This window comes from Haplochromis burtoni, unplaced genomic scaffold (assembly GCF_018398535.1).
Source record: "Haplochromis burtoni strain Fernald_Lab_line unplaced genomic scaffold, NCSU_Asbu1 Contig_1, whole genome shotgun sequence".
NCBI classification, from domain to species: Eukaryota; Metazoa; Chordata; class Actinopteri; order Cichliformes; family Cichlidae; genus Haplochromis; species Haplochromis burtoni.
Window position 1 is genome coordinate 2,496,046 of NW_024582362.1, and position 24,222 is coordinate 2,520,267.

Below are 24,222 nucleotides of genomic sequence, written 5' to 3' on the forward strand. Positions count from 1 at the left end.
TTTTATCGCTTAGGTCAATTAAAAGTGCTGAGTGGAAGTTTAGATTTAACAAGGTCTTTAAAAATAGATCCGATTATTGGTAGCCAGTGCTGCTGTTTACATCTGCCACGTTTCCCGGAGGACCGAGGGTCGTTCTGGCCTGCTTGGGAACCTGGAAGAAGCGCACGTCACGGAGACAGAGTCTCTGCGTATCCATGGCACGCTGGTGCGCACGCCAAAGACGCGCATAATTAAGCGCGTGTAATCTCTATTTCGCTTTCTGTCGCTAAGGCAACCAGGGAAACAGGTCTATAAAACAAAATGAAAACACGGAGAAGAGAAGTAGGTACCTAATAGAAAAATAAATACAATGAAATATAAATGTAAAAATTGCTACAAGTTGAAAACTTGCCCAAAGTGCCAATCAAATATATGGTTTACATCGATGTAGCTCATGATCAATTTCGCTGAGTGTGAGTGAAATTTGATACTTTTGCTTGATTTTTCAGTATAAAAACATTGGGACGTTTGAGCTTATTGTATATTAGTTTAATAATTATGCAAATGATCTCGTATAGATAGGTGTGTGTTCATAGTACATTTTAATGACATAGCTTTGAAAACTGAGAACTAACAATGTCCAAACTTTGTTTTTCATATCTTAACACAGATTATTTCAATAACTGTTCTTTTTGTGTGTGTGTGGTTTTTTTTAAAAGTTACTCTACTCATTACACTTGTAAGATCACCATAATAAAATTAAAGTGAATTCTTTTGGTGGTGGTTGTTTGATTTAAAGTGTGATGATTAATCTATTATATCCTCTAAAGAGCGGCATGGGATGATGTCCTGGCCGTAATCACTGCGCAGACACAGTTTCAACCATATACATCCATACAGTAGAAATTCCAGCATAACAAAGCGGCATTTTATTACACTGTTAAGGAGCAGAGAAGAAAACCGTCTTCATTTTATTACATAGTAACATGTTCATCATAACCATTTCATTTACTCTCATCACATTGTAACATTTCATATTTCAGAGGTCGATTTCCATCTTATTAAATACAAACAGAATAAATAGTTACTCCTGAACTGCCCACAATTTTATCTAAGGTGAACATGCACCAGAGAGAAGCCTTCTGAGAACCAGGTTTGATTGGTACACCGGACCCCCCCTCACACACACACACACCACACACACACACACACACACACACACACACTTACAGACTAAACTGCACAAATCCTGCAGCTTTGTTAGTGATGTGTTAACTGCACAGGCAGAGTAGCTCTTGTGCAATCACCGATGTACAAAGTGACACTGGTGGGGAAAATGCTGACTGGGTGGCTCAGCTAAATATCCCACCTGTTTTACACTAGAAATGCAACATTTGTCCATGTTATGTAAAAACAAATAAAGAGCAAAGAGAAATATATTACTAGCATGGCCTTATTCACACGTGTGCACTTGCAATGAAACTTTAACAGATAGCTATCATTGCACAGACCCAATCAGGGGGGCAAAAAATGAGTAAACAGGTTCTCATTAGCAGAACATTTCTGGACAAGTTCATTATCGAAAAAACATTTTTTCCTGCACCAGTCTCATGAATAAAGACTTATGAGTTAGCCAGAGAACCGCAAAAACTGAAAATCAATTTCTTTCTTTTTGTTTTTAATTCCATGTGAGAGGCTAACTACGCAACCTCGTGACAAAGGTCCTGTCAGGTGTGGACCTAAAAACAGGAACCAAGAACAAACATCAATTTCTTAACAAGACTTTAAGTGGAGATGATATTCAGGCGTTACAATGTAAACAACAATGAACAGCAAAACAAACAATACTGTTTTTTCCCCTCTGCATTGCACAACTCATACTGACAAGTCTGAATTCCTGATTATCACATTTTGCATTTCATTGAAACTGTGCTGCTCATATGGCTAATGTTAATGATTTCAAAGTGGCTGTTTTTAGCAGGTTACCTTAATGGATGACTACTATGTTGTGACTATATGGGAGTTAAGGGCTTAAACAAATACTACTAGATGGACAGAGTATAGTTTCAAAATTAAAGACATTTCTCATTTATACCCAACAAATCAAACAATTCTTAACCAATTGTAATGGGACACTTTAAAATGGATGTTGAAAAATGAAGCTAAAATAAGCTAAGCTTCCTGCTTCCATTCTGAATAAATCGCATGTGAAGAGCAGCTTTCTTCAAAACCCTTAAATATAAGCAGTGGTGAGTTATTTACATCCTATACTGGAAGAGAAATCGAGCCTAGAAGTGATTTGTATAGTCCAGCCGTGACAGAGACGTTGCCGCGTGTCAGACATCAAAGATTTAAAGTGAGACTATTCAGCAGCAGCTACAGGAGCTCCTTAATAAGCATCAATGCCTTCTATAGACAAGTTTCTGAAGCGTCATCGCAGAGTCAAGCGAACTAGGTCACAGGAAGAAGAAAAGAAAATAATGAGTTGTTGAAAACCAAAGGTCTAAAAAAATAAAGTTTTGTTTATTCTCTGCATTTATAGTTTCTTATTCCACACTTTTGGTTCAACCTTCTTCAACACAATGAGCAATCAAAGAAATTAAACCATGAAAGCGCTATGTACATGCAAAGCCCACTTGGATCTGCTCAGTTCAGGGAGCCAGGAGCGGGATAGTTGTGTTTGTGAGATAATAGGTCAGTCATGATGCACTGAAAGTATAGGCTGCCTGCAGATGGGGCAGGTGTTATTTTCAGAGAGCCAGCGGTCGATGCAGTGGACATGGAATTCGTGAGAGCAGGGCAGGCGGCGCAGCTTGTTGCCTTGGACATACTCGTTTATGCAGACGCTGCAGGCTCGACCAATCTCCCCCTCCAGGCTGGCCTGACCATACGTACGCGTTGATAGATTGTCAATCTGCTCTTTGGTCAGGCCCCTCGGATGTTCATCATCCTCTTCGTCATTGAGCAGGAAGAAATGTGCCAGCCGCAAGATGGGTAGAGTACCGTTCTCTACTAGGTTGTTGGTGTCCCTGCTGGTAGGCCGTCCATCTGTGGTGCTCACTACTCCTCCGAGCCTAGCCTGCCCATTCTGGTCCTCATCACTTCTCACCAGCCCCACCCTCTCGTGAACTACCCCACCTGTACTAACCTGGCCAGGTGCACTCTCATTTGTATTCACGCGACTGCCTGGGCTGTTGTTACCGTTTGTACCATTAGGATCTGAATGGTTAGGTGCAACAGTTTCGGAATCGGCCTCTGTCTCCATTAGGGAGCTAAGCTCTCCAAATCCAGTCATGATCTGGCGCAAGATTGAACGTAGGGCAGTGGAGTTGGGTTCACCCAGGCCTGTCTCACTGATACGCCTCAGAGGAATCCGAATAGTGCTGACGTAGGTGCGAATCCCAGCTCGCTCAGAGCGAGAAATGGTGCGTCGAAATCCACCACTGTCGCTTTCAAATGTCACTGTATTTTCAGCAACGCGAGCACGAGATCGTGTTCTGCTGGCGATGCTGTCTCTATCGCGGTTTTCACCAGGTCGAATCCTTCTCACCTGCAGGTCCAACATGATGGTCGGATGTCTTCGCACTGCTGAACTTCCTGCTCCTATTACTTGTGATTCACTTTCACGTTCAACCATCTCTACAGCTGGCTCCGTTAGAACAACGGGTTCTGACACAGCCTCTCCAGTCTCCATTGACACAGAGGCTGTGCCACTGCCTGATTCAACAGTATTAATGGATGAGCTGCTGGAATCACTACTGGATGGCAGAGTGGTACTAGCAACACTAACTCTGTGTAAAGGGGAACGACTTCGCCTTGACACGCGCGATGAAAGCCCACTTCCATATGCAGCTCTGCGTGTGCGACCATGCGATCGAGTCCTACTGCCACGGGATTCGTGTCCCGCTGCTGGAGCCTGTGTCGCAGACTGGGATGACACCCGGGGGCAGTCTATAGAAGCAGGCGCATCATTACGCCCCTGCTCTCCTTCTACATTCAAGGCTTGCTGTTGTACAGGTATAGTTTGATCAGGAGGAGGGTTTGGAACGTTGGGAGGAGGTGTTAAAGAGTGCAAAGTGCCACCTCTCCTTTGAATAGCAGCTGAGGACGCCACTGGTGGAGGAAGTGCAGGGGGGCTCATAGAAAGTGTGGTAGTGCTGCTGCGTGTACGCCGTGTCTGCACCCGCCTACTGATGGCTGGGCGGGGGGTAGGGTACGGGGCAGGCCTTGGCGTGGTTGAAGGGCGAGAGGTTGAAAAGGAGGAAGCAGTTCGTATTGAGGGTGATGTATTTGGGGCAGTCACTGGTGGGTCTGAGGCATCCACAGTCTCATTATGCTCCCCTGGCTCTGGCTGGTCATGGTTGATGTTGATCTCCAGGCTAAAGCGGAATTCTCCACTGTTCGGGTTGGTCCGGCTGACAGCACGCCATGTCTGATTGCCACTCTGTCCGCTGCGAGTAGCATTACCAGTGCGTCTGAAAGTATTCAGCCACTCCAGTAATGAGTCACCATTAGAAGTTTCTGCTCCGGGTTCTGCGCCCCCTGTAGGAAGAAGTAGAAGAGAAAAAAAAAAAAAGGTTACGACTAGGTAAAATAAATCATTAAATCTACTTCTCTTTACACAGGTCTCTAGCAGAAATCTTTCTTTTGTTCTCTTGCAACAATATGAAAGCCATTTCATATTGTATATATTTCATATATATACCCTGTCAGGGTAAAACATAAATACAAACACGGTTCTACAAAGCACGCCGTCTTGTTTGGTACCAGCTTAGGCAAGGTTTAAAATAAATACAAGACCTTCACAGGACATATTGCGAAGCCTGTCTTTTGTCATCCTTTTTTTCCTTTTTCTTTTTATTGCTGCCAAAGTCAAGTCCTTAAAGATTATTTTGTGTTTTTCCTGTCACATTTTTTAAAATCAAAAATCAAGTAACTTTTGGCTGTGTTACAACTGTTGTCGTTATTTTGTGTAATATGAAATCTGAGTGTGCAGGTGCCTCTCCGTGATTGGTGCATCCAGGCGGGGAACAACATATAAGAAGACACCGCCATGGATGATTCGTTCACTGGACATTGCTTTGAAGCTGATGGCCAGTCATTTGTGGACATTCTAAGCTCCAGTTCCCTCGGTAACCCCCTAATAAGTTTACTACCAGGTCATATGTCAATCATGGGTAGTCTTTAGTCTCATTACTAGTCTGTTCATTTACTCCTCTGAATGTTGACAAAGGTTTATCACGAGTGACACCTATTTCCTTTCCCCTGCAGTCATTTTAGCTTTATTCACTTGAATTTTGATGACTTTCTAGGGTCTCTAGTCGCCACATTGCACTAGCAGCTAGCAGCACAATCTGCCAGGTTACAAATGTCACGAGGTGCACAACCAGCTAAAACGACAGCTAATGGTGAACAACTGGGTCTGCTTCTCACCCCAGAATCAAACCACAGATCTTTTGCATGTACAGTAAGGTGAATGTTCTACCACTATACCACAGAGCCATTTAACTCAAAAGTGACTTTGGGGCTTAACATAACAAAACATCACGAAAGCCAGATCTGGAAAGATTAAGGGAAGTCGTCCTTCCTACCTGCTCCTCGTCTCCCTCCAGCACCTCTCTCTTCTCCCTCACTGCTGCTGCTCTGCTGCCCTCCAGACTCAGAAGTCTGCGAGTGCTGCTCGGTAGGAGGCTGAGATGACAAACGCTCTTTTGCTCCATCCAGACGCTGGCGGAGCTCTTCAGCAGTCACCTCCCCTATAAAACAAAATTTCATGGGCTTTTTGTTTTTTGTACAATAAAAATAACTGTGGGTACAGATCCAACAACACGGTGCAAAAGCATCAAGTGCCCCTCCTTACCAGGAGTGCCCAGCAGGTTGCCATCTCTCATTAGACGGTACTCTTCTTCACTCAGTTCATTAATGAAGTGATAGTACGCCTCCTCCCTTCGAAGACGCTCTGCCTGCCTCCTCCGTTCATCTCCCCCACCAGGAGGGTCCATCACCGTATAAAGTGCTGGCAGACAAATAAGCAAGAGTCAGTCACGGATGATCTGTCACTTAAATTTACCCTCTGTAGATATTTGTCTTTCTAATATGTTGCAGATGAACAAGTCATGTGTTAGCTAATGGTCATCCGATTCGGTTATGGACAGGCAAAGATCAAACTGTTATAACGCGAGCAGTTGCTATAAATAAGACCAGCGCAAAACACAGTGCAAATATGAGCTGTTTGCTCAACGTTGTCTTTGAGTGACTATTTCTACCCAAGGGCAACAGTTAAATCTACGCCATCCATTTTCTGTCGAAACACTTACAGCAAAAGAATGGAAATGGCTACGTTAATCTTGCTAACGTTTAGCCTAGAGGCTAGCGCCGAAAATTCATCAAATTTAATATGTATGCACATGCTCAGTTAAATCCCTACCACGGTAAATCTAAGGGGTAGTGTAACAATGAAGCAGTCATCACGAAACTTAACATTAACGCAGTGACAACAGTATCCACGGAAGGCCATGTTGAAGGCAGCGGAATAAAGCAACAAAACTGGCGTTGTCATCCTGGTTAGCCACCAATCAGCGGCGTAATCTCAAAGACGGACACGCCAGGCGTCCAATCAGTGTTGAATATAGGCGGGCCGTGATAAATCGAAAGGGAGGCTTCCTCCATGTAAACGCAGGGCAAACAGTGAAAGACAAAGAATCTCGTCAGCGCTATTAGAGAATTACAAAATCAAGATGTTGACACATAGTAGCGATTAACGACAACATTGACTCAACATTACAATTAGAATTGTGGATATTTTAAAAGCCATTTAAGTGCGCAATGCTTCAGCTGCTAACTCAGCGCTAGCTCGTTAGCACAACCAGCGTTAGCGACTATCACTTAGCTCCGCTAGCCGACCCACCAGCGAGCTGCGAGGCTCATTAACTTATCATAATTTATTATGACAGAACATTTTCTCAAGCAGTGGGAGTACACGGAGCCTATCACTTAACCCTAACACACTTTTATAAGAGTTGACAGTGGCATGTAAAAGAATTTCGTACCTGACGAGGCAGCTGTAATATGGACGGTTCGCTTTGCTCCCTCTGCTCTCTCAAATCAAGATGGGACCAGCGGTGCTGCACTACAGCGTCGGTCAAAAACAAGATGCCCGGCTATAATAGTTCCTACCTAACATAACATCAAAGCTAAGCTCAAGGTTTGGCTGACCTAGGTGACAGCAGTGAATGTCAGTGTAAAAGCATCATTTATAAAGTTGGTATACTTTTATTCAGCTATACTATACTATCAAATATACTATCTAAAACTTCAAAGTTATTTTCTCAGAAATGTGAGTTAGTAAGATGAAATTTTGAGATTAAAACCCAGAAATCTTGACTTTTTTTAGTGGTGGGAACAAGCTTCCATACCACATTAGGGTTCTTGTTTGCCTTCGTTTAAATTATTTTAAATATTCAGCTAATCATATATTGTATCTCAGTCATAACTGCCATTCTTTATTGGAAATTATATAGGTTGCTGGCTGCAGAAACTAAAATAGCTCTTCCAACATCTCAGGGTATGGTGATGAGTTGATAGGTTCTTGGACCAATCATAGCAGTTTTCCACTTTTAAAATACTTTAAGCTGATTCCCTTAGATTTCCAATGGGAGTGGGACCAGGAGGGTCAGGATTAGAAATTAGCATATCAGAGGCACACCTCAAGAGTGCTGAACATGTGCAGAGCAGGGATAGTGGATATATTGAATAAAGGTACTGAAGATGGAGCTGCCAGGGAGGAGGAAAAGAGGAAGACCACAGAGGAGGTTCATGGACGTAGTGAAGGGGGACATGCAGAGGGTTGGTGTAACAGAGGAGGATGCTAGAGATATGGTGAGATGGAGGGAGATGATCCACTGTGGTGACCACTAAAGGGAGCAGCAAAAAGAAGATGATAAAAAGAGTTTAAAAGTATATTGTTTCATTATTTTATCCCGTGCTTGCCCATTCAACATTAATCTGTTTGGACAGTCTTTTTCTTTTCGTAATATAGTGCTATTTAAACCATACTTTACTTATTCTCTTGAATTTAAATCAAACGCATGTCTGCTTTCTTTGTGGTGGACAGAATATGCAGATATTTGTTTGCACGGCCCTCTTATAGCCACGTAATAACCCACAATACGGAAAAGAATAAGCTAACTTCTCCTTAGCATAAAGACGATATGATGAAATCAAGTCATATCTCAGCTATATTTGAGTGAGACTGAGAATTTCCACGTGGTGTAGTCAGTCTACCCATTTTTTCTTTGGCTCTTTCTCTGCTGCAGGGCTGTCTTCACGACGTTTTACGACAATGCCGTGCGCGAATACGCCGTCGTTACCGAGTGAAGTGCGTCCCTTTGGAGCAGATACCGGCTGAAGAGAAACGCAGCAACAAGATAAAGGAATATATTTGGGGCTCCGTTTGCACCTGGACTATCTCGGAGCACCGCATATCTCCTCCGGAGCTTTAATTTTAAGACGAGAACTCGATGTGAAAGCCAGGCTGGAGGAAGGAAAGAGCCACGCTGGAGAAGGCAACTAGCTGAATTACCAAACCGAGCTCGGTGGAGGAGCCTAGTTGCCTCCCAAGCGACGCTTTAAAAAAAGGAAGGAGCAGATACATTCAGGCCAGACGGTGGTGAAAATGGACTATGATTTTAAAGTGAAGCTGACCGGCGAAAGAGAGCGTGTCGAGGACCTGTTTGAGTACGAAGGATGCAAAGTGGGTAGAGGCACCTACGGCCATGTATACAAGGCGAAGAGAAAAGATGGGTGAGTTGATGAGCAAGCAAGGCCTTTTAGCCAGTGAACCCTTAGCCAGCTTACCCTCCCGCCTCCTGCCTGTCTTCTCATCTTCCAAATAAATGTTACCTCTCTCCTCTTCCTCCCCCTTTCAAGGCCACTTGCAGATGTGGGAGTGTTGCATTGGGTTTGTGTAGAGACAAAAGAGAGCAGTGTGAGCAGTTTCAGCTCGCACTGTTGGGATGCTGATGGAGCTTTGTGTCGCGCACAAAAAACACCGACATACGGTTTACCACCGGGATTGGAGCTTTCCCTTTTCATGCATCTGTTTTGTCACTTATATGCCTAACTCTAGGTACTATTTTTTTATTTATTTAAGCTAAAGTATTTTTTTAATTCCCTCTCCCATGTGATGTTGTAAATGTAATACAGCAGGTGCATGTGGAAGCACTTGTTGATGTCTTCTTTTTTTTAAAGTCGTTCTTATACATGAGCTACATGGCTGCAAAGAGACTTATACAAGATTTTGTGTGAATTCAAAAAATAATCTTTAGTTATGCCCAGTTTTTGCACTCTTTAGTGTTTTTGTTTGTTTGTTTGTTTTTTACCCAATTTTAACATTTTTGCGGGTTTTTTTTAATGCTTTTAGCCTTTGCATGAAGTAAAGTAAGGGAACTAGCTGAACCCAAACTGTAGACTCATGTGGTGCATGGTTAGTGTGCTAATCCCTCAGGATGCCAGGGCACCACCCACCTTTCTTCCTAAAACTTTCCTGCTGTTTCTAATGCCAGCCTTGTAACAGCCTTAACTGTGTCTGGACCAGAGCTGGGGGAGAGCTCAAGACGGTTTAAGCTACTAGTCCCGTCATTACAGCCCGGACATACTGGCAGCAGGAACCACACAAAAGAGCCCTAAAGTGTTTAAAGATGTCTGTATTTCGCTTTAGGAGCCTGCTTTTTTATTAGACTTTTTAGCAGAGTTGCGCTGCTGCTTTTGGACGAGGCCTGAGGAGGCACAAAGCTTGGGTTTATGAGATGATTTAGGCCCGGCAGAGGGAGGGGTTGTAACCAATTCGTTCAAGTAAGCGCCAGTGCCAGTGCTCTGTTTGTCCCTTGCCAGCTGCCAGACAGGCCCTGTTTCCTTTCCCTCTCTATTGTTTTGACCCTCAGAGGTGAGCTTGATTACACAAATTTGGAGGTAATGCAACTCGGCCTCTTCTCAGAGTCCCACTGGCAGCTGCCAAGTGCCCCCCCTTTATGTTGCTGTGCAAACGGCTCTCAGGGGGCCCTCAGTCTGGACTGGTCTGGTGTTGATGTTGCTCTACCTTTCTGTGTGTGTGTGTGTTTGTAGGAAGGATGATAAGGACTACGCCCTCAAGCAGATTGAAGGCACTGGCATCTCCATGTCAGCCTGCAGAGAGATTGCAGTAAGAGCTGCTTGGCTTACTCTGTTCCTTTTGTTTGGTCTGTGATTAAACACCTTTGTGCCATTCCAGGCACTTTATGTAACGTCTGAATGACATTCACACGCTAGTTTTTGTCAAGAAAATGAAAACTGTGAAATACAAGCAATCGTAAAATTGAAAAGTCAGGAAGCAGATGTTAATGCAGTGCATATAGAGAGTAGACACAGAATTGGTGATATAAAGTATTGCCTCACAAGCATTTAAAAAAACAAACAAAAAAAAGCATCTTACTGCCAAAGATTGAACGTGTTCAGTTGAGGGAGATGATATCGTGTCCACCCCCCTGTTTAAGTATAATCTCTGGTAATCAATACAGTCACAAAAATAAGCGCAAAGTTTCTCTTTCGTTACGTCATTTTCATTCATGATGTCTGTAATGAGGTTGTGTGGTTGGCCTTCTGAGTGGGTTTGTACGTTGCAGCTGCTGCGGGAGCTGAAGCACCCCAATGTCATCTCACTGCAGAAGGTTTTCCTGTCACATGCTGACCGTAAAGTATGGCTGCTCTTTGACTATGCTGAACATGATCTCTGGGTAAAATGCAAACACACAACACACACATATACACACACTTGACCTGCATGACATGACTTACCACACATATTATGGGGGTAATGCATGTTGGGGTTTTTTAAATTGTTTGTTTTAAGCATTTCTTTATTAGTTTATATTCATATGCATGCATGTGTTGCAGATTTCCACCTATCTTTATGAGCACAAAGACATGACTTAAAATAGGCCTCTCTTCATAATTAGGTCATAAATGTGCATGCAATTTGATAGCTGTTTTTTTGTTTATTTGTTTTTTATTTTTTGTATGTCCTTTTAATGCCAATGCATTCACATTCGCCTTCAACCAGTAATAAGGAATGAGACTTGAAATAGTGCTAATTATGCACTGGTAAGTCTCATTAAAGCACACGAATCCACCAAGAAGTATTCCACGTTGAGCAGATAAACCTCTGCTGCATTACAGTTGACAGAAACAGCTGGCAGAGAATCAGAACTGAGTTAGATGCAGTTTTCTGCCACAGAGCTCCAACAATTGCATTCCCCTCCCAAGGAAGTGGAAACACATGCCACAAACATTAGGCTCTCTCAACTCGCCTGCAGCACACTTACATTTTTGTGATCATCTGTAGCAAAAGAACATGCATTTCAGTCAGTCTGTACGTGCAAAGCCCTGCTCACTGTTTACCCTTTCTTTCCATAGCACATTATTAAGTTCCACAGAGCATCTAAGGCCAACAAGAAGCCGCTTCAGTTGCCTAGAGGAATGGTGAAGTCTCTGCTCTATCAGATTCTGGATGGCATCCATTACCTTCACGCTAACTGGGTCCTTCATAGAGATCTTGTAAGAGGATTGGGGGGAGAGGAGGGTGTTTGGCTACAAGGGAAAATTAGGTTAAACTGTTAGTGAGAGACGTAAAGATTGCTATTGGGCTGAGAATATGTGGAGTGCATGTGTCAGTCTGTATGTGTTCAGATGAATATGTAAATGAACAGTATTCTTAGGTTGTTTGGTGAGTAACTAACTTGTTAACACACGAACAGGATGTCAGTTTTCTGCCGTAAGTGAGATCGAAATGTGGTAGACTTTCTCTCTCCTGTTCGGGAAATTGCAGTCATTTGTCCACTAGAGGGCAGCAAGAAAGAGTTTTGATTGCATTACACATGCAGGGCTGTAGTTCAGAAACTGGGCCAAACAAAGCTGAATTAATTACTGGGAAGTTTTCCTGTCAGATGTCTGGAGTGTGGAAACATTTTTATCTGTGTTTGTGTGTCTTTGTCTCCATCAGAAACCAGCGAACATTTTAGTGATGGGGGAAGGGCCAGAGAGGGGTAGAGTAAAGATTGGTATGTATAGTGTTTCGTTTTTAAAACTTATTTGCTGCTTAGTTTATCTGTCGGTTCATTGACACACATACCCATTGTGCAGCGGACATGGGGTTTGCTCGTCTCTTCAATTCACCGCTGAAGCCTTTAGCCGATCTCGACCCTGTGGTGGTCACCTTCTGGTACAGAGCACCTGAACTGCTCCTGGGAGCTCGGCACTACACCAAAGCCATCGGTGAGATTGTGCGGCACCATCTTTCTGTCCTCCTTGTGTGTACATGTGCAACCAGTTGAGCTGAAATTAGTGCGTGCTTACAGACATCTGGGCGATTGGCTGCATTTTTGCGGAGCTGCTGACGTCTGAGCCCATATTCCACTGTCGCCAGGAGGATATCAAGACCAGTAACCCTTACCATCATGACCAGCTGGACCGCATCTTTAATGTCATGGGCTTCCCTGCCGGTGAGTCTTGACTGACCCGATTTAAAACATGCATGAAATGATTTACCGGATTTTCCACAGTATTTCTATTAATGGGGTTAACCTGCTATTATACAAAGTGTGTTGCATATTCAGTGGAGAAATTGTGTGGAAAGAAAAGCCTTTTCCATTCCTTGGTCTTTTTCAGGCTTCTCTTTTTTAAAGGCAGTAATGTGGTCTAAGTGCTCTGCACATCAATCCTCTGACATGTTAGATGAAGCCAAGTCACAAACACAGAAACTTGTACTTCTAGGGCTACATTTGGGCCTATTTTTTCCAGCTCACTTAAGCTGCTCCTGCTCTTTTTCCTTCTACTATCACTCCTGTTCTTGCTGTATAATTCACCAGTGTATTTGATGGACTTTGTTTAGATTCTGCAGAAAATGGGGGGAAGTCTTACAGTCTCGTTGCCATGTTTGGCAAGTATATTTATGGGGTTATGCTGAAAAGGTTAGAGATGATGGATGTGAATGCTTACCAGATAAGCAAGTTCATGTCAGTTTTGTAGGAAATAGATCTTATTATGTTTGCCAGAATGCAGATTGATTATGCACTGTATAAACAATGGGGCGTTGTGTGGAAATTATGAGCGTTTTTGCTTAAAATAAAAACAACCTACATAATATGTCCTTCGTGAGAGGGTGTGACACGCTGTAATCTTGTGTTTTCCTCATTTGACAGATAAAGACTGGGAGGACATCAAAAAGATGCCAGAACACTCCACGCTGATGAAAGACTTTAGGAGGAACACGTGAGTCTGCACAGCAACACTGCCCTATTTTTTTTTCTTTTCTTTTTTTTTTAAGATCAGAGCAAAGCAGGTCTGCTGGTTAAGACATTTCTGGGTGCTTTGTGTGATTTTTACTCATTTAATAATTGTTATGCAGGATAAATCCACTGAAGGCATGCCATTAATATAATTTTCTCCCACAGATACACAAACTGCAGCCTTATAAAGTACATGGAAAAACATAAAGTTAAACCAGACAGCAAAGCATTCCACTTGGTAAGTTAAAATGTGTCAGTATAGGAGAAGTAGGACGATTACTTGCAAGAGTTTACAGTCATCTGCCATTTTGTTGCTTATACCTGACGTTACTTTTGCTTTTAGAGCTTCCTTTATTCTTCAGATGCTGGGAACATATTTACATGTTAGCATCATGCAGTTGTGGGTAGCATCTCAATGATGTGATTTTCTCCCTCCCAGAGGTGCTTTATTGCATTAATATCTGTTGACTGGAGGCAAGAAAATATGAGATGATATGAGATTTGGGACACGATGCGTTATTGTTCTGAAAGTAGCCTTGAGAAGACTGTACACTGTTATCATAAAGGGGTGACATTTAAAACAAACTGAGGTGCGCCTCCACTAAGTTACGGACATAATGTCTGATTACAGTGTAAATCACCAAGCATGCTGATTACAAGCTGCAAAGAACTTGCATGGCATTTCCACCCTACCCCTTAATCACGAGACCCTTCGGCAGCTGCAGATGTGACACTCGTCACAGAGTAGGAGGACATAGGAGATGTATTGGAATCGGGTCTCAACTGCAGTCTTACAGGAACAACGATGTGGCCTCCTTATTCGGTTGCTGACCTTTTGCACAGAACAGTGAAATACAGGCACAGCCCTGTGTGAAAGAAGCTGGGGATAGGAATGCTGGATGGATCAATATACTCATCAGATTAGGAATTGTTTTTCCGAACCTCCACTGGGCAGTTTTGGCAAGCCTGTCTTCACTGGCCTTAATTTACTGTTCAAAACTCACTGTAGTGCCTTTCAGTGTGGTCTTCTCTTGCTGTGACATGTTGCAAATTTGGCAGTGCTCTACTGGACACCTTGTGGTGACAAGTGACTCTGCCATCATTTTTTTTTTTTTTTTTGGCCCCAGAGATTCACTCGTTATGGGATATGACTATCTCTGTAAACTCTACAGATTGTTTTTCAGTAGATAAGCATTTTCATAAACACTGAAATCAGCCTACCAGGCACTAACAGCCAGCCAGAGTCACTTAAACCGCCTTTCTTCTTCAATCTGATGTTCAGTTTGAGCTTCAGCAGATCCATGTGACCAGGACTGTATGTCTAAATGCACTGACTTTGTGTCAAGTGATTGGCTTACTTAGAAATTTTCAGTAACAAGCGTTTGATTGGGTGTGACTTGCAAAGTGCCCAGTGTGGTTAGTTAACAAACAAAGTGTGCATTTTCATTGTATGAATTTATTTGTGTCATGTTTGAGACTAACTCTGGGTGCACTGTATGTTACAGCTGCAAAAGCTATTGACCATGGACCCCATCCGTAGAATCACATCCGAGCAGGCCATGCAGGACCCCTACTTTTTAGAGGAGCCTTTACCCACCTCTGAGTGAGTTACACCGAACACACTTCCACACACTCAGAATCAGAATCAGAAAGGGTTTTATTGCCAGATGTTGAGCGGGTTTACAACATTAGGAAATTGCTGCGGTGCTTCAGTGCAAACATACTGTTATAAATTAAGCTTAAATAGACATGAAAATAAAAATGAGAATAAGAATTAAAAGTGCTAAGTAGATAGATAGATATAGAGATAGATAGATAGATAGATAGATATATACATGATATATACATGATATATACATGAGTGCAGGTGGTGATCAGTGCCAAACATGGAATGATGCAGTGAACACAGCGTAGGGTCATGTGTTAGTGGTGGGAACAGTCATACGGTTATTGTTCATGTGTCCAACAGCAGAGGGGAAGAAACTGTTCTTATGGCGAGAGGTTCTGGTGCGAATGGACCGGAGCCTCCTGCCTGAGGGGAGCAGGTCAAACAGACTGTGTCCAGGGTGAGAAGGGTCAGCTGAGATCCGAGCTGCACGCCCAGTGTCCTGGAGGTGTACAGGTCCTGCAGAGATGGGAGTCTGCAGCCAATCACCTTCTCAGCAGAGCGCACAACACGCTGCAGTCTCTGTTTGTCCCTGATAGTGGCTCCAGCGTACCACACGGTGATGGAGGAGGTGAGGATGGACTCGATGATTGCAGTGTAGAATCTGCATCATCGTCCGTGTTGGCAGGTTGAATTTCTTCAGCTGCCTCAGGAAGTACATCCTCTGCTGGGCTTTCTTGATGACGGAGGTGATGGTGGGCTCCCACTTCAGGTCCTGGGTGATGGTGGTACCCAGGAAGCGGAATGAGTCCACAGAGGTGATGGGGGTGTCAGTCAGGATGATGGGGGGGAGTGGGGCTGTGTGCTTCCTGAAGTCCACAATAATCTCCACTGTCTTCTGGGCATTCAGCACCAGGTTGTTGTGGCTGCACCAGACACCAGACGTTCAACCTCCCTCCTGTAGGCAGACTCATCCCCGTCCGAGATGAGTCCAATAACGGTGGTGTCATCTGCAAACTTGATTAGCTTGACAGACTGGTGGGTGGAGGTGCAGCAGTTGGTGTACAGGGAGAAGAGCAGAGGAGAAAGAACACAGCCCTGAGGGGAGCCGGTGCTGATGGTCCGGGAGTCCGAGACATTCTTTCCCAGCCTCACATGCTGCTTCCTGTCCGTCAGGAAGTCAGTGATCCACCGGCAGATGGGATCAGGCACATTCATCTGGGAAAGCTTGCCTCGGAGATGGTCTGGAAGGATGGTGTTGAAGGCAGAGCTGAAGTCCACAAACAGGATCCTGGCGTAGGTTCCTGGGGAGTCCAGATGCTGCAGGATGAAGTGTAGGGCCATGTTGATGGCGTCATCTACAGACCTGTTGGCTCTGTATGCAAACTGCAGGGGGTCCAGGAGGGGGGCCGTGAGGGTCTTGAGATGGGAGAGAACCAGGCGCTCAAATGACTTCATGACCACAGATGTCAGAGCCACGGGTCTGTAGTCATTTAGTCCAGTGATCCTAGGTTTCTTGGGGACAGGGATTATGGTGAGGACTTGAAGCAGGCAGGCACATGACATGCCTGCAGTGAGGAGTTGAAAATGCCAGAAAACACTGGGGCCAGCTCGTTTGCACAGTGTCTGAGGGTGGCAGGAGACACACCGTCTGGGCCGGGAGCTTTTCGAGCATTCAGACTCTTAAACTGCTTCCTCACATCTGCTTCATGAATATGAAGAGTTGTGGTGGGAGGAGGTGGTGTGAAATCCTCTTTTGTGTGGGGTGAGGAGGGGGGTGTTGTAGGTGAAGGCTCTATGGAGGGGGGAGAGGTGGGGGAATGAGTGTCCAAAGTGTCTCTATTGTTGGGGCCGTTGGAGGTGTGAAGGCTGCCTGATGGCTCGTCAAAACGGCAGTAGAAGTCGTTGAGGGTGTTGGCCAAGAGCAAGTCAGTCAGTGGAGTGGGGGGTTTTAGGCTTGTAGTTGGTGATATTCCTAAAACCTTTCCACACAGAGGCCGAGTCATTCTCTGAGATCTGCTGCTGCATCTTCTCAGAGTGCTGATGTTTAGCAATGTCCACTTCTTTAGTGAACCTGTACTTGGCCTCTCTGTAGCAGTCCCTGTCTCCGCTTCTGAACGCCTTTCTCTTTTCCAGCCACAGCTTTTTGAGTTTAGGAGTAAACCAGGGTTTGTCATTGTTATAACTCACCCTGGTGCGTGATGGCACAATGCTGTCCTCACAGAAGTGGATATAGGAGGTGACAGTGTCCGTAAACTCGTCCAAGCTGTTAGAAGCAGCCTTCATTGTGTCCCAGTCTGTAGACTCCAAACACGTGCGAAGCTCCTCCACAGCCTCGTTGCTCCACAGTTTTTTGGTCCTCACGACAGGTTTGGAGAGCTTCAGCCTCTGTCTGTATGCGGGGATTAGGTGGATCGTGACGTGGTCAGAAAGTCCGAGTGAAGCGCGGGGCACCGCACGATAGGCCCCGCTGATCGTGCTGTAACAGTGGTCTAATGTCCTCTCCTCTCTGGTCGGGCATTTAATATACTGCTTGTATTTGGGAAGCTCATGGCTCAGATTGGCTTTGTTAAAGTTCCCAAGAGCAATAATGAGAGAGTCCGGGAATGTCCGCTCCATGTGCAGTATCTGCTCCGCGAGTGAACACTGAGTTGCCTGCGCATCCGCATCTGGCGGGATGTAAACAGCGGCCAGGATGAATGAAGCAACACAACACACACAGACTACGTTCAACTCACAAGATAGTTTCTTTGTCTTGTGTTCGTCCTCAGCTTAAGTCACATGATCTACGGGTGCCTTGAGCGGGTCTCTTAGCTAATTAGGTCAGAGTCATGGGAATTAATGTTTGAAGATGACAAGCCTCTTTGCCTTTTTTTTTCTCTAGTGTGTTTGCAGGTTGCCAGATTCCCTACCCCAAGAGGGAGTTTCTGACAGAGGAGGAGCCAGAGGACAAGGCAGACAAAGTAAATATTACATATCCATACGCCACATGCTGTATTACTAAAGTCATTAAACATTAATTGATTGGCATATAGATGGGTGTAATATAGAAAAGTAAAATGAGAAATATAGAAAATTTACAATAAAGCTGAGTAACATGTAGTGAAACTTCATACAGTCCAGGGTGTAATTTAAGTGATATTTTTGTGCCCTTTAGAAAAACCAGCAGCAGCAACAGGGAAATAACCACACAAATGGGGCGGGGCACACAGGCAACCCAGACAACAGCCACGCCCAGGGCCCGCCTCTAAAGAAAGTGCGAGTTGTCCCGCCCACCACTACCTCAGGTGGCCTCATTATGACCTCAGACTACCAGGTAAATCCGTCTTTCTCATATATTCACTGTCACTGTTTCTGGATTGTCATCTATGTTGTTGTTTATTAAATCAGCGAGCGACTTTAATAGAATACATATACAGTGAAATAGCATAGCTTTGTTTTGTAGACAAAACGCTCCATTCACAGGCTAGACAAGTTTAGAAATCTCTCGACAGCATAAGATGTTGAGGGCTAGGGTCAAAAATATTGTAGCAACCACTCTGAAAAGAATGTTACATGAGATGTAAGTATTGGTAATATACTATGTAATATAATATACTATAAGATTTATACTTTTAATATTCTTCGCAGTGGCAGAACTGAACATGTTAAATACCCTCTCATGCTTGACATGTGTATTATTTTACTTTCTGGATGATGGGGAAATGGCTTTTTAGCTGCACACATAACCAGAAATGGCAACAAGTACCATTTTTGATCTGCAACGTGAGGCGGATGTGAATGTTGGATCATCGTGTTTCAGATGTGACACACATGCTCAGACACAAATCCATCTAATCTGACTGGAAACATGGAGTGATGGTGTTTTTGCATAATAAAAGTGACTTTACTTAACATGACAGTGAAGTTTCCATGTATCCAACTGTTCTTGCATGCAGAATTTAAGATGTCACCACACTAAAAGTGTGATCATTTTACTGGAATATGTTGTTCATTGAGTTTAAATGCAAATTAAACCATTACACAAAGAAGATTTTGTGAATATGTCACTGCTTTCTTTGTTGTTTTCTTCCTGTAGCGCTCCAATCCACATGCTGCCTACCAGAACCCTGGACCAAGCACATCACTGCCCCAGAGCAGCATGGGATATTCCTCTACCTCCCAACAGCCGCCCCAGTACTCCCACCAGACCCACCGCTACTGAAACATCCCTCCCACACACACATACACACGTTAATAGACACATGTACACACACAGCCCTCACCACGCCCACCTGAACGAATGTACCGAGGGATGTGGGGGGCGTCCAAGGCAACAAAACCCACCCTGCCTCACCCCACTTCACCTCACAGAGGGCACCATCTCTACAGCAGTGCGTTAGGCCTGAAAGAAATGGTCTTCACTTTGTTCCAGATAAAGATAACACACCGCAGTATTAGAAACACAGTTATAGAGAAAACGTGATAGGTGAGACACAAAGTGGGAGGAAGGTTTTAAAAAAATAATAATAATAATAATAAAAAAGAAAAAAAAAAAAAAGGAAATTTTGATTGAATCAAATCTTTTTCTGTTACTCGGATCTCGGATGTAAGAGAAGATGGCGTGGTTTAAAGGAAATGTTAATCTGTTCCGTCATATCCTCCCCCTTTCTTCTTAACCTGTCTCCTTTACCTACAGCCTACCCCGGCCGGTTTACCCTTTTCCTGTCGAAGCTCGGACGAAACTGAAAGCTGCTATGTGACTGCCAGCGTTGACAGATTTCCTGTCCTCCTGTCTGTCTGTTTATTTTGTGCAAGCGGCCCTACGAGGGCCTCAGCTGAGGACTTTACTGAGCTGCTGTGAAACATGCTGGGAGGATGTGGAGCCACTCGCAGCTGTGGCTTTGAGGGGTTTTTGTTCAGAGAGGACAAAAAAAAAAAAAAGATTTTAGTAGTTTCTAATTTAATCTGTTTTCATGGTTCTGTTTTCATGGCGAGAGCGGCAAAGCAGCTTGCAATAGCTGACTGCTCATGTGCTGTGGTTAAGCCTTACAACATGATGACAAAACCAACCAATCGCATGGAGGATGGCAGGCGGAACATGCATTGTACTGTAATGTATTGAAATATTTTACATGAAGCAAGTATCCCGACAATAAAAGTGGAAACATCAACATTGTCACTCTTATTTGTGAAGCAATTTTAAGTAACATCTTTCATCCTATTTATTCTCTTTCTGGGAACACCTGACATCTGCCCCTAATGTGAGCTTCACAAAATTCTTGAGACAAAATTCACTTTGGGAAAGAAGAGAAGACGAGTTTTGCTGATGATATTTGATGCATCATGGTAGCACGAGGCATTCACAAAGTACTGCTGTTTGAAAACGGACAAAAAAAAAAAACTTAACCACCCAGATGTTAATATGTGCACTTGACATTACCACAGTGAGAGAAAATCAAATCAGTCCTGAATTTTATTTATTTAATAAGGCCTATATGAAATCTTGCTCAATAATGGGTTATTATAGTAGAGATCTAGCTGAATCATGTTTAGAAAGGCCGTCAACTAACCACTGTTTTCATTGTTAAATTCTCAGATTATTAAATTTTTTAATTAATGTACAAAATGTATAAAAAGAAAATAGGACCCATTAAAAGTCAACCAACTGCAATTTTGTGGCCCCAAAAATTCAGATATTTAAATCACAGATGTGCAGCTAAATTCATGTTAAATTGTTTGATGCTTTGATGTGAAGTGGGTGTGACACCAATGAAACATGATAAACATGTAATGTTCAAGAAAATGTTCTAGTAGATCGTTGCTCCTGTAATTATCATTTTAGAGTATAGAGTTTTCATTCATTCACAGAAAATGCCCTCGTACTTTGGTGTGGTATGGATGGCCATGGGCGGTGGTCTTAATCAGTAGGGAAAGCTCTAACACTTGTAAAATCACATCAAGTGGGTTGGAGTGTAGTCTTCTACAGACCACAATCCCTTGGCCCTGGGCCTAATGTTTTGCACCCTTGATTTAAATGATAATATACACTCTTAGGACATTTCATTAATTACACTTTGCCATGTGACTAAGGTCTGTCTGAGTTGGACTCACTTTTACCTTTAGAACTATCTTAATTCTTGTGTGGTCCATGTTGATATGATAGCCTCACACAGTTACTAAACATTCAAATTAAATAAGAGTTCTTTTGCCTCAGAGGTCCATATGAACTAGCATAAATTCCCATATTTGGTCACATATTTGTCTAAATTATGTGTTTATTACAAAGTAGCAGCTGCTTAATAAATTTAGGCTTTATCCAGGAATAGAAGTGCAGTTTATATACTGAAACTCCCCTTTTTAGTTTACCATATCCTGTCTACAGAAAAGAGACAGTTCTCTGCATCCTTGTTTTTCTTTTGCTTTGATGGCTGTTTTTCTCCACAAACATACCTGAGAGACTGAACCACTGATCTAAGTATAGCCAGTCCTCACTGAACCGCTTCCTGCAGGATGCTGGCCTAGCTATTTTGTTCTGTTATACAATACTCTCCATCCTCAGCATCAATCTGAGAATCTCACTAACCCCGAAAAGGATGCTTTATCTCGTTGTTGTTTTTTTAAATACATTTTTTAAAAAGTTTTTTAGTTTTTAGGTGTTATTTTAGGTTATTTACATGTCTACACATCACCGAGAGAGTCGAAGATAAATTACAGCACCTCTAATTTTGACAAGTATCAGACCCGGATAGGTGAAAGGGAGGAAAAAATGCTCGTTAAGCTGTTTAGCAACGCCCAACCTTAGCCCCGCCCTCTTCCATCTCAACACGGCTATCTAGCGGGGAGTCTCCCTGTCACTCATTATATATCAAAGAAGCCATTGGTTGGCTTTAACGTCTATCAAACGCTAAGTCTTATTCTTGGACATCTGATTGGTGAATATGGTCCGTGGGCGTGCCCCCGTCCTCAAAGGATTTTCCCCGGAGTGGCCAGACGGGCTGGGGGACACAGGATGGCAGAGCTAATAGGAGTATCTAACGGGACATGCGGACGGGCTGATTTCTTCTAATATTTCAAGTGCTGGTGAGGGCCTTATGATACTTTTTACAGCGAATAATAACACCCTTTATCATAATGGTGAAATCTGTGCGGGTATTTCTGCTTATTTTTGTCTCATTAGTCCAAACTAAGAAGTCGACCACTGGACATGAGCTAGCTAAGTGGTCAGTTGGAGCGGACCCCGATTTGAGGATAATAAACGGACTTAAAGCCTCAAACACTGAATATTATAAAACAATTACAGGGTAACTTTAATGTTTTTTTAAGCATATGATTGATGCTGGCGGTACACCGGCGTTTTGTTCAGTGTATTAGGCGCCTGGACAAAAAAACAGCTATTTAAATTTCACATTAGAACCGGTGCAAAAACTCACAGGGACGGAGGTAGATGAACAGATGTGGGTCAGCCCATCGGTAACGGGAAGCGATGGTGCGGAACACTGATTGATCGCGGTTGCCATCAGTTTACGCCTGCGCGCGTGTGAGCGTGTGTGAATGTGCGCTTATCCGTCTGTGGAGAAAAGGAGTGTGTGTGTGTGTTTGTGTGGGTGGATTTTAATCCATAAATCATCAAAATAGCGCATTTAATCCAGTCCAGCGTGACATCCACGCGATTCTTTCAATCTGTAATCCAAATAAAGTGTTAGAGATGAAATAATGAATGACATGATGACAGTTTGGTTTTCTGTGACCCGATCTATAAAATACTCTGAAATCAAAGTGAGAAATGCTTAGTTAATATAAAGTGCTAACCCGCAGCCTCTAAAAGCCATTAAATCTCGCATAATGAAGTAGTCCTCACAGATTTCCGTATATTCCTGATAAAATCTAAATTGTTTAATTGACAAATAAGTTAGCCTCTTTGCTCATTGGGTTATTATCCCTTTGGATTATACTGACTTGCGTTCAAGTAAGAAGTAAGAAGAAGTAAGAAGTAAGTAAGAATGATCCCGTGGGTGGTTAAGCTGAAGTATTGAGAATCACATGTGAATTATTAAGTAAAAAAAATATGTACAAAACAAACACTCTCAAGGGTTAAATGGGCCTCTGAGGGTTGATTCTCTTGCCATGGATCTGTGTTTTCCTGTTATGTCTGGTCATTTAATTACAGGAGAAATGTATTTCATATGTGAGTAAATGAAATCCCACTTTAAATAAAATAATACTGCTTCAAAATATATTTTTTAATCACAGTACTGATGGTTTTTCTTTGATGGGTGCCAGCATGTTTCATATGCTGGGAAAACTTTTAATATTTCAGTAACATGTCAAAATTAATTTAGACAACTCTGTGTGATGTCATCAGATTATATTAAACAATAAATGAATGAAAAATGAAAAAAAGCCTTATGTTCTGGCCTTTTATTCACCCAGTAGGATTCACTGTATCCAAGGCACGGCACCACCAATGTTTCACCATGAGTGCCTCTGAGAAATACTAAAACAGGAATATATATATATTTTTATATATATATTTATTCATATTTAGGGCAGTGTGACCTGACGTAATCCAAGTTGCATTATTCAGAACAGCCTCCAACACAAGAAGCTATACTCGGTTCATAAATTGGTAATGACTCTCCCTTTCAGCTCTTAATGGAGTTCGCACGTCTGTAGTAAGTGTACAGTTGTGGGTATGTAGCAGGAGGAAAGTGTGCCGGATCAAGGGATCAGAGGCATTTTTACAGCTGATGGGACTGTTTACATGCAGCTAATGGGGACATTTGAGAGCCTACCTGGTGCGTTTGTACCCATTTGTGTGACTGACTTACTGTGCATGGGGTTTTGTAATAATTTAAGAAGATGCAAACACTGGATGTGGGAGTGAGATGTGTTCTTCTCTGCAGCTGTGAGCAGGCTTTACTCTCCATTTCTCACTCCTATCTTCCTCCCTGAGTGAGAGGAAGATGAAGGAGGAGCGCTCGCTTGCTACTATTTCACCACATGAGCACAGGGGCCCTTAAAGAACGTTGAAGAGGAGGAGGAGGTGGAAGGGGGAGGATGCATGGGAGAGCTAGTGCTGTTGCCCTGTGAACGGAGCTCTATTGTCCCGGGAACCTTTCAGCAGCTTCCCCGAGGTCCCTGTGCCTTCCCCTCCCCCTACTCGATACACTCTTTCTCCCTCAGAAACACAAACACATAAACACACACACACACACTTTTTGTCTGCCTCTGCTGTGTCACATCTCTCTCTTTTACACTTAGTCTCATTCACTCGATCTTTTCGGTCACACTCTTGTCCCGCTCGGTGTCTCTCTCATGCTTTTGCTTCTGCCCCCC

General features: G+C 43.3%; 3 protein-coding genes across 4 annotated transcripts in view; 2 read left to right on the top strand and 1 right to left on the bottom strand.

Annotated features, from left to right (window-relative positions):
* Positions 1-694: 694 nt before the first annotated feature.
* rnf6 (ring finger protein (C3H2C3 type) 6) lies at positions 695-7,117 on the bottom strand. Of its 2 annotated transcripts, none has more exons than XM_005912242.3 (4): positions 7,029-7,117; positions 5,840-5,995; positions 5,571-5,735; positions 695-4,521 (listed from the first exon to the last, which is right to left on the bottom strand). In XM_005912242.3, the coding sequence occupies exons 2-4, from the start codon at positions 5,979-5,981 to the stop codon at positions 2,675-2,677; spliced, it is 2,154 nt and encodes a 717-aa protein (XP_005912304.1). In that variant the 5' UTR covers positions 5,982-5,995; positions 7,029-7,117; the 3' UTR covers positions 695-2,674. The 2 variants fall into 2 exon arrangements, with proteins under 2 accessions (XP_005912304.1, XP_005912305.1); XM_005912243.3 differs by lacking the exon at positions 7,029-7,117 and adding an exon at positions 6,407-7,022.
* A 1,180-nt stretch (positions 7,118-8,297) lies between these two features.
* Positions 8,298-20,057, top strand: cdk8 (cyclin-dependent kinase 8). The gene is made up of 13 exons (XM_005912241.3): positions 8,298-8,781; positions 10,102-10,177; positions 10,638-10,748; positions 11,428-11,568; positions 12,014-12,071; positions 12,154-12,285; positions 12,369-12,512; positions 13,212-13,281; positions 13,464-13,536; positions 14,804-14,901; positions 17,789-17,867; positions 18,062-18,220; positions 18,983-20,057. Exons 1-13 carry the CDS (start codon positions 8,654-8,656, stop codon positions 19,106-19,108), a joined length of 1,395 nt encoding a protein of 464 aa, XP_005912303.1. The 5' UTR covers positions 8,298-8,653; the 3' UTR covers positions 19,109-20,057.
* A 1,780-nt stretch (positions 20,058-21,837) lies between these two features.
* The window catches only part of wasf3b (WASP family member 3b), a 14,018-nt gene continuing 11,633 nt past the window's right edge, over positions 21,838-24,222 (top strand). The window contains exon 1 of the mRNA XM_005912240.3: positions 21,838-21,966. The gene's annotated coding sequence lies outside the window, so the exon portion shown is untranslated. The remainder of the gene's footprint in view (positions 21,967-24,222) is intronic.

Excerpts from the sequence above, each read along its gene's own strand:
- rnf6 (XM_005912242.3), bottom strand. The coding sequence starts at position 5,981 with ATGGACCCTCCTGGTGGGGGAGATGAACGGAGGAGGCAGGCAGAGCGT. Across the intron at positions 5,736-5,839 it reads CAACCTGCTGGGCACTCCTG|GGGAGGTGACTGCTGAAGAG; the intron begins GTAAGGAGGGGC and ends TTTGTTTTATAG. Across the intron at positions 4,522-5,570 it reads TGGAGGGAGACGAGGAGCAG|GGGGCGCAGAACCCGGAGCA; the intron begins GTAGGAAGGACG and ends TTCTTCCTACAG.
- cdk8 (XM_005912241.3), top strand. The coding sequence starts at position 8,654 with ATGGACTATGATTTTAAAGTGAAGCTGACCGGCGAAAGAGAGCGTGTC. Across the intron at positions 8,782-10,101 it reads AAGGCGAAGAGAAAAGATGG|GAAGGATGATAAGGACTACG; the intron begins GTGAGTTGATGA and ends GTGTGTTTGTAG. Across the intron at positions 12,286-12,368 it reads GCACTACACCAAAGCCATCG|ACATCTGGGCGATTGGCTGC; the intron begins GTGAGATTGTGC and ends GCGTGCTTACAG.